The sequence below is a fragment of the Phyllostomus hastatus genome, unplaced genomic scaffold, assembly GCF_019186645.2.
Source record: "Phyllostomus hastatus isolate PE091 unplaced genomic scaffold, TTU_PhHast_1.1 phas_scaffold_317, whole genome shotgun sequence".
NCBI classification, from domain to species: domain Eukaryota; kingdom Metazoa; phylum Chordata; class Mammalia; order Chiroptera; family Phyllostomidae; genus Phyllostomus; species Phyllostomus hastatus.
Genome location: NW_025334023.1, coordinates 3,605,248 through 3,614,940, shown reverse-complemented (window position 1 = coordinate 3,614,940; position 9,693 = coordinate 3,605,248). Strand labels below are relative to the sequence as shown.

Below are 9,693 nucleotides of genomic sequence, written 5' to 3'. Positions count from 1 at the left end.
CTAATGATTTTGCTGGAATATGAAGGAACTCGGAAAGATCGAGCTAAGAGGATTGGTAAAGAGGAGATAAGACATGAGATCTCTCAGAATGGGCACAAATTGTGAGGACATTTGTGTCCCATGTAACTATTTACTAGAGGGTATCCATGGTAGAGAAAGCTCTCCTGAATCATCAAGAGTAGGCAAAGTCAGTGGACAAATGATCCGTCCCATGGATATCAGTCAAATTCATAATGAGAATGAAGGCTACACCATTGGAGCAAAGTGCTGACCTCTTGAGGGCTGTTAATGATGCTCTTCTCATTTTCAGCAAAGCCTAGGGACGTCCTCCTTCCCCGCTTCCAAATATACCCTCTGTGAGATGCCAGGGAGTTGAACCCTGGGGGATGGTGGGTACAGTGCCCCATGGGAGCACCACCTTGAGGAATATACCTCGGGAGGCCTCCCTGAAGGGAGGTGAGGAAGGTTTAATGGGCCATGACTCAGCCTTCAACAAGGCCTTGCACAGAGACACCACGGGAAACACCAGCGTGGTCCAGGCTTAACAGGGTAAGAAGGGCTAGGGATGGAGTGCCCAGAGATAGGCAGAGAAAGCTGGGGTAGGGGGGCAGGGGCAGGGAGGCCAGAGCCTATAAAGCAGGGATCAAGAAGACATACTGGGTGCACACAAGAGGCAGGTAACCAGAATCCGGGTGGGCTGTGCATACGTGGGCTGTGAGACCTCAGACCACATATCCTGGCAGGTCCCAGTAAGGGAGTACTCACAGGTGGGATTCAAATTGCCATGGCCAATGGCTTCCCACAGGAAAGCAAGGCTGATGACAGTAGTAACCATTGGAAATGCTAGCAAACTTTGCACCCTTACATGTTGTGGGTCCCTATGTAAGCTTTGTCCAGCATTCTCTCCATGAAGACTCACACCAACCCCAGGAGGTGACAATGAGGGAAAAGGGCTCAAGAGAGGGGCAAGTGATTTGCTCAAAATCACACAGCTGAAGGTAGGAGGCGGGATTGCAATCCAGTCCTTTCTGTTTCACAAGTTCACACACTTAACCACTAAGGTCCACGTAACCTATGTAAAGAACCTAGCCAGCAGCAGGTGCTCACTAGGTGGGCTTTTCCTCTAAGCTCCTCCCTGAGCAGATGAGAAAACCAAGGCTCAGGGGCCCAAAGTCACAGCAGCGAGTGGCAGAACTGGTCCAGGAGCCAGGATGCTCAGCTACCAGGTGGAGCTCAGTCCCGTACGGCAGGTCAGCTACAGAACTACCTCTGCTCTCATGTCTCACCAGCCATGGCCTTGGACAACTGCCTGCCATTCTCTGATCCCCACCTTTTCAATTGTTGAAGGGGCACAGCCACTCCTGGCAGGGCTGGATGCGAAATGATGGTGGATGTAAAATATACAAAGTGGACATTCGGGTGATGGGTTTTCTGTCCTTCTCTGTCCCCACCAGCACTATAACTGGTTCGCAGCCAGTCCTGACAGGGAGGACCTTCTGGGGCCAGTTCTGTGCCCCGAGAAACAGCATGCTTCAGGCCCTAAGCATGGGGCTGCCTCACTTGGCAGTAGTATATAATTCAAAATGCAACAAGAATGGTGCTTTGAAATATGAAATGTGAAATTCTTGCAGGAAGTGTTTTTGGTGCCCCTGCCTTGTGGTGACCCAGCACATGCCTGGTCCACCAGCACCACCTGGCAGTGAAAAGCATGTGCCACCTCTCCAGCAGGTTCTCAGCATTGGGACACCAGAGGCAGGAGAGGGGCAGCTGGATTCGATGGCCCCTAGGACTCCTCTGGCTTTGGACCTCTGCATTTCTGCCCCTCAAATCCCCCACTCTGCCTCACCAGGGACCATTGGCTATGACTGCCTCTCTGAGAGAAGAAATGTCTGGGGCAGTGCAGTTTGCACCCCTTCAGGTGTAAGTAAAAGCTGGTGGCTGGACTTGTTGGATGGTGTCTGGTTAGCTAAGAGATAACCCTCTCAATCTGGGACAAAGCAGGTTTGCTCTTTTGCTAGGTCCCGGGGGCTGACTTCCAGATCATTATTTCAAACAAGAATTTTCATTTCCAGGTACCAATTTCTAATGTAATATTTACCTATACTAACTCAGCTAAAAATCTGAAATATAGATTTGTCTCATGTTAGTAATGAAAAAAAACAGAAAGGAAAATAGAAAATCCAGATCTTAATATTTTCTCCCCTGTAAACTTGAACTTCTGGATTCTCCTGGAAACGTGGCACAGAAAAGAGTCCCATCCTGAGAACAAAAGACCTGAGTTCTGGTGGCGACTCTGCAATCAATGCTGGTGGCACCTGAGAAAGCCCCTGCTCAGTCTCTGACCTTCAGGGGGAAACTGGTCAGCCTTGAAAATAAAAGCTTTTTCTAGTTTTTACTTTGGTGGTTTTGTGCATAAGAGGTGTTGTGAGAAGAGAAAGAAATTAGAGGTGACTCTGGGACAATCACAAGGATGCTGCTCATGACATCATCAGGATCAATGAGGCAGTCATACCGGTTTCAACATGAACTTGCTGGGGGTGGGGGTAGGAGGGTCGCTTAGTCTGAGGGACAAGTCCAAAGTGGAGGGTGAATCAGTACTTCCCCAAGCGCAAAGCCCCCAGGTCACATGATAACTCTGACCAGGGACTAGGGGAGCCTGCTGGGTAGTGAGCACCCAATGGTTAAACAGAAGTACCTGCGAAGCTGTGGCAACCAGTAGGGGGGCGAGTTCACTGGAGTAACACAGACACTGTCTCGGATTCTCTGCTGCTGCCCAGCTGTGGGAGAATCTGTATCTGTTCAGACTCCGGTCAGGAATGACTTCCCACCAAATGCATGTCCAGCATCACAACCTTCACTGTAACATGACAAAGAGCCCCACACCCAGAGACAGGACACAGAGTACTCAGTGTAGATGGAGACAATCAGAACCACAGCACCAAGCAAACAAGAGAAAGGAGCCATTCCCTGGCTAATAATTTTAGTGGGAAGACAACATGTTGCTATAAATCTTGGAGAAGTCAGCCCTCCCTAGCAACATGGTGACAAAGACGTCACTTTTTAAAAAAAGATTTTATTTATTTATCTTTAGAGAGGGAAGGGAGGGAGAAAGAGAGAGAGAGAGAAAAAAAACATCAGTGTGCGGTTGCTGGGGGCTGTGGCCTGCAACCCAGGCATGTGCCCTGACTGGGAATCAAACCTGCGACACTTTGGTTTGCAGCCCGCGCTCAATCCACTGAGCTATGCCAGCCAGGACTTTTTTAAAAACTTAAAGCAAATGCCAAAAGAGAAAGGAGTTTAGAGGCCTGGCTTAAGAAATCTGATACCCCCAAAATGATCATATGTGGAAGAGGAGCAGTGAATGTTCTTCCATCACACTTAGTGCAATTACAATTAAATAATTATGTGATATATTGCTTAATGTCTTTCTCTACCACTAAAATTTCAGCTCCATGTGGTTGAAGACCTTCTCTGTCTTGTTCAACATGTCTGGTACACACCCAGTGTTATATATAGTATTATATGTGCTTTGTATATCATAGGTATTTTTTCCATACTTGATTAAAAAAGGACAGAAGAAATTCTGGGATAGGATGAAGACAGGGCCTGTCATCTTTCTTTTAAGGTCACAAATAAATGTGGTTACATTCACTATACAGTGATCGTTATTCAATTCTCATTCCAGAATCACTGATTATTCTGGTGCCTGGTTCCCACGTTTTCACTACTCACCTCCTGGACATCCAGGTTAGTCCACCATGCAGCCCACAGCCTGTAATGGATCAGAGGATTCCTCGACCATCTTCTACCTTTTGGGTATCCCCTCTCTGCCAAAATCCCTCTTCCTTTCTATCTTCTTCATCTTTCTCCTCCTCTATCTGCTTATCCTGGTGGGTAACACCCTGATCCTGGTGGCTGTGGTGGCAGAGCCCAGCCTCCACAAGCCCATGTACTTCTTCCTGATCAATCTCTCTGCTCTGGACATCATTTTCACCACAACCACTGTCCCCAAGATGCTGTCCCTTCTGTTACTTGGGGATCACTTCCTCAGCTTCCCTGCCTGCTTCCTGCAGATGTACCTCTTCCAAAGCTTCACATGCTCTGAAGCCTTCATCCTGGTGGTCATGGCCTATGACCGCTATGTGGCCATCTGCTGCCCACTGCACTATCCTGTCCACATGACCCCACAGACCAATGCTGCCCTGGCAGCCAGTGCCTGGCTCGCTGCCCTCCTCCTGCCAATCCCACCAGTGGTGCAGACATCTCACATGGCTTTTGGTTCTGTGGCCCATGTCTACCACTGCTTCTGTGACCACTTGGCTGTGGTCCAGGCCTCCTGCTCTGACACCACACCTCAGACCCTCATGGGCTTCTGCATCGCCATGGTGGTGTCCTTCCTGCCCCTTCTCCTGGTGCTTCTGTCCTATGCCCTCATCCTGGCCTCAGTGCTTCGCATCAGGTCCCGGGAAGGACGCTCAAAAGCCTTTTCCACCTGCAGCTCCCACCTCCTGGTGGTTGGCACCTACTACTCCTCCATTGCCCTAGCCTATGTGTCTTACAGGGCTGACCTGCCCCTGGACTTCCACGTCATGGGAAACGTGGTGTACGCTATCCTCACACCTGTCCTCAACCCTCTCATCTACACGCTGAGGAACAAGGATGTGAAAGCAGCCATCACCAAAATGGCATGTCCCCAGGGCCCAAAGAATGCTGGGTAACCCTGATTCAGAGGTATAATTTAACCTACTCACAAAGGCCAATAACAATAAAGGGGAAAGTGGACAATTCAAGCAGCCAGACAGTTAGAACAATAATTCTGAAAATACAGTTTTAAGTATTCCTCCATTGTAATAAAATAATGATTTTTCCCTCCTTAACTCACAGACAAAATGGAGTTTTCTGTTTAATTTTTTAAGCTGTGAATCCCCGATTTCACAAGACTGTGAATACAATTATGGTCACATTTCCATTAATTCAAATTATTTTGATTCCCAGAGACTCCAAGTATTTGACCAGCAATAAATCCAGTCTTTTCCCTTGTATCCCTTCTTGCAGTGTTTCTAACCATCTCAGGATTGTTGGCTCATGGATGTGAATCAGTCTTGCCCTTATTGCCAGAACAGGAACTTAGAAACTGCCTTCTGAGTTAGGGATGAAGAGTGACACTGCTACCATTTCAATTCTTATTACCTAAAAATTCACTGCCACCAGTCACACAAGAAACCTACCTCTGGTGTCTGGACCCTCATGGAGTCATGAAGAGCCTGCCCTTCCTCTAGCTTGTACTTAGGCAAGTGGTGTCCCTTACCAAGCCTGTATGGGCACCAAACATTACAGTTCTCACCCACACCTGAGTTTCCCACCCATGACAACAGGGAGCTAAGTAGAGAAGTTTCCCCTTATCATAGGATCCCGTGTCCAGGACCTCTAGTCTTTCTCAAAATACAGCCCTGGGAATTCCTCCTTCTGGCCTTAGTGCCAGCCCAGGCCCCTGTACCCTTCCCCTCTGCCACATTTCCTCTTGAAGAACTGTCTGGTTTGTCTATCTAGGGACATATAGAACATATGTGTAGTTAAAGGCATTTGAGGGGAACCAGGGTGACAAATATCCTCATCTCTGACTCATTAGATATTCCTATTCCAATTTCTAGGGTCCAAGTTTTTGCCAATCAAAGAATTAACTTTAACCGTCTTCCCAATGCCTGAACCCAATATCAATGAAAATTCAATTGATGATGCAATTCAACAAAGGGTAGGATTTGTGCCTGGACTGTTTTCAACAGGCTTGGAGATCCTGCTGTGGTCAGAAAGGGCTTCCGGAAGCAGAATGACAGAAAGGCTCTAAGTTTTCTTGCGTATCGACCCTGGGCAACTGGAATTGGGACTCATGTTCTTCTATCCGAACCTTATTCAATCTGCAGCACTTCTATTCCCCAATCCTTGAAGCTGACATGCAGACCTCAGTAGGACCACAATCCTCAAGGTCTAAAGGAAACCTTAATGAATTGCCTGCCTCTGAGTTCCTGAGCTACTAGAATTTAACCCAAGGACTTGAAGAGGAATTTTTTTGTTCTCTACTCCGCTACCACCCAATAAACAACTCCAAAAATTACCCCTATGTTACCAAGTTCTGTTTTCTGTGACTTTTCTTCTGGTGTCAATTTCTGTTTCAGTTCAGGACTTTGGTTCCCTGTGTCCCTGGGTGAGCCTCATGACATCCTTTCATGTTCGGTTCCTCTTCTAGATGGAACAATGAATTAATCACATGGAGAGTGGGTCACAGCAATATGGAGTCCCAGGCTAGTTCCACCCCCCACCCACTATTTCCTTGTGGTTCCTCCTAAACATTTCTCATGAGTGGACATAAAATAACAACAACAATAATGATGTTTTTCACCTGTAGCTTTACCTAATTGGTTCAATCTCCCAGTATTTCCCTATTAAAAAATAGTTTCAACTTTCATGCATCAAAGGACACTGTCAAGAGAGTGAGAAGAAACCACACAGAGTGGGAGAAAATATATCATATATTTCCTTGCAAGCCATATATCTGATAAAGGATTAATATCCAGAATATATAAAGAACTCCTACAGCTCAACAAGAATAACCAACAACCTGATTGCAAAAATGGGAAACAGACTTGAATAGATATTTCTATGAAGAAGATACCCAAATGGCAAATAAGCACATGAAAATATGCTCAACATCACTAGCCATCAGGAAAATCAAAACCATAATGAGATACCACTTTACACCCATTAGAGTGGCTATTATAAAAAATAGAAAGTAATGAGCATTGGTGAGGATGTGGAGAAATGGAAACCCTTGAAAAAATGGCACAGCCACTGTGGAATACAATATGGTGATTCCTCAAAAAATTAAACATAGAAATACCAAATGATCCATCAATTCCTCTTCCGGGTATATATTCAAAAGAATTAAAAGCAGGATCCTAAGAGATATCTGTGCACCTATGTTTCTAGCAGCACTATTTACAATAGCCAAAAGGTGAAATAACCCAAATGCCCATCAACAAATGAACAAATGAACAAAATGTGATATATCCATGCCTGCTACAACATGGGTAAGGCTCAGACATTATGCTCAATAAAATAAACCAGACACAAAGGGACAAATATATGATTCCATTTATGTGAGGTATGTGGAATAGTCAAATCATAAAGACAGAAAGAAAGGGCTCAGTGAGTTGGGCATCATTCCGTAAAGCGAAAAGACAGAGAGGAAGACAATGGTTACCAGGGGTTGGGGGTGGATGGGGAAAGGGAGAGTGATTGGTTTATGTGCACAGAGTTTCTCTTTGGAATGATGACACACTTTTGGAAATGGACAGTGGTAAAGGCTGCACAACATTGCAAAGGTACTTAATGCCACTGTATGTTACACTTAAAATGGTTAAAATGGTAAATTTTATATTGTGTACATTTTGACACAACAAAAATATATTTAAAAAATAGTTTCACCAGGCCCTAGATCACAGGTCCCTGTGTCGCCAAGGACCTGGCTGTTCTTTTGTCAGAATACTCACCTCTGGATCATTAAGCTGTGGCCAGAAGGAGATGCATTATATTGTTCAATCACATGGTTTCACACAGACACAAAAATCAGTGGAGCAGTTTGCCTTAAAAAGTCTGGGGGAGGGCAGGCATTTGACACCTAGTACAGTTAGGGGAGTCCTTTTCCCATCTGTGTCAGGTGATTATTGTGAAGATTTGAGTGAGAGCAGGTAACTTCATCCCCCACATATCTCGAGATGGCATTCGCTCCTCTGCATCCCCACTTCATCAACCCTGGTGCAGGTGTTACCACCTTCTTGGTCCCGAATGAGCACAGGAGTCTCCTCATGGGTCCCTCTGCCTGTGTGTCTGGCCTCCATCCCAGAAATGGGCAGAATGGGCTCTCTGACATATACATCTGGTCACCTTGCCATCCTCAGCATAACTCAAAAGCTCCCTCTGATCTGGCCCACAATGGTCTCTCTGACCTCAAATCTCACATCGCCTCTCATGACAATTCTAAACTTCCTTCAGCTTCTCACACACCCAAGTTTTCATTCTCACCAATAACTCACTCTTCTCTCTTCCCAAAGCCCTCTTCCTCTTTGTCTATGTCAGCTGAAATTTAACTCAGGCTCCTCTTACAACATCCCCTTCTCTGAGGAGCGTGCCCTGACGCCCGCCCTGAAACGTGAGGTGGATGACATTCACATGCTCTCCCTCAGCACTTTTTCATTCCCTCATCACAGCATTTTTTTACGTTGGGGCTTTAGGAGAACAGAGCTCCAAGCAGGTTATACCCACTAATCTATGCACACTCCTCGCTTATTTTATTCATCTTCCTCTTTACCTCCAACTCTTCAATTCCCAGCCCATTCCCCTTTCCCCACTTAAGCATCCATTCTGTTGTGTTGGATGTATGTCCATAAATATAAGCATATTTTTGTAAAGTATGTAATGTTTTATGTATGTATGTAGGCTTTTAATTTATATAAAAAGAACTGTGTCACATATCTCAGTTTATTTCATACATTTGTATTCAGTTCTATGCTTTAGATCTGTCTGTGTTGCTATTTACACATCTAGTTTCATAGGTTCCAACTGATGTACAATGTTCCATTGTGTGGTCGCATCTCATCTCACTTTTCCCCTAGTGGAGGGCACCTAAATGACCTCCAACTCCTTGCTACCACAATGTCTTCATAAATGTCCTCGTGTGTGTCTTTTCATGGATCATGGAGGATTTTCCCTGGAATACATAACAAGGAGGCAGGTTAGTCAGGGGGTATGCATAAACTTTAGGTAAACATAGCCTCTTCTCATTATTAGCAGATTCTGCATCTGTAAACTTACTAACCCCAAAACCATAGTCATGGCACTTTCAGGGTCACTCACAGACATGCCCAGGGCAGCAAAATATTGGAGTCACCTGTGCATCTGCTCCCAGTTGAGGTGTAACAAAGCAACACTCTGCTTTCTTGTTTCAGCTTGTACTGCATACAAGTGTGCTTTTCATGGTCTATTTAAGGCCATGGTTTGGTTTGGTTTTGCTTTGCTTTGCATTTTTGTGCTTTTGGGGAGTGGGGTAATATTGCTGTTTAAAATGGTACCCAAGCATAGTGCCGAAGTGCTGTCTAGGACTCCTAAGCCCAAAAAATGTATGATGTGTTAGATAAGTTTCATTCAGGCATGAGTTACAGTGCTATTGGCCGAGTTCAATGTTAATGAATCAACAATATGTATATTTAATAAGGTACTTTTAAATAGAAACACACATAAAACAGGGTATATATTTGATCAGTTGATGAAAATGTTGTGACAAGAAGCTCACAAGAAACGAACCCCATATTTTCCGTAGAAGAATGATCCACTCTTCACTAACTCAATGTTTGCAGCTACTTTATAAAACATGAACTGCCACAAATGAGAATTGACTGTACTTTAATATTGTTTCCTAGAATAGTTGTACCACTTACACTCCTAGCAGTAATGGGCTCTGTAGTTCCTATCTCCCCACATACTCACTAATATTGGTATTATCCACCTTTCTAATTTTTTGCCATCCTTATCAGGCTAACCTGGTACCTCATTCTGTTTAATCTGCATCTCTCTGATTGCTAAACTAATGCAGTATCTCTGTAAATACTTGTTGGCAACTAGCATTTACCCTTATGTGAA

The 9,693-nt window shown here is 45.0% G+C and overlaps 1 protein-coding gene across 1 annotated transcript; it reads left to right on the top strand.

The window, feature by feature from the left end:
* The first annotated feature begins 3,758 nt into the window (after window positions 1–3,758).
* LOC123805334 (olfactory receptor 2AT4-like) lies at window positions 3,759–4,718 on the top strand. The gene has a single exon (XM_045817810.1). It carries the CDS (start codon window positions 3,759–3,761, stop codon window positions 4,716–4,718), a length of 960 nt encoding a protein of 319 aa, XP_045673766.1.
* The last annotated feature ends 4,975 nt before the right edge of the window (window positions 4,719–9,693 follow it).

Bases quoted from the DNA above. Each gene is read 5' to 3' on its own strand.
- LOC123805334 (XM_045817810.1), top strand. From the start codon at position 3,759: ATGCAGCCCACAGCCTGTAATGGATCAGAGGATTCCTCGACCATCTTC.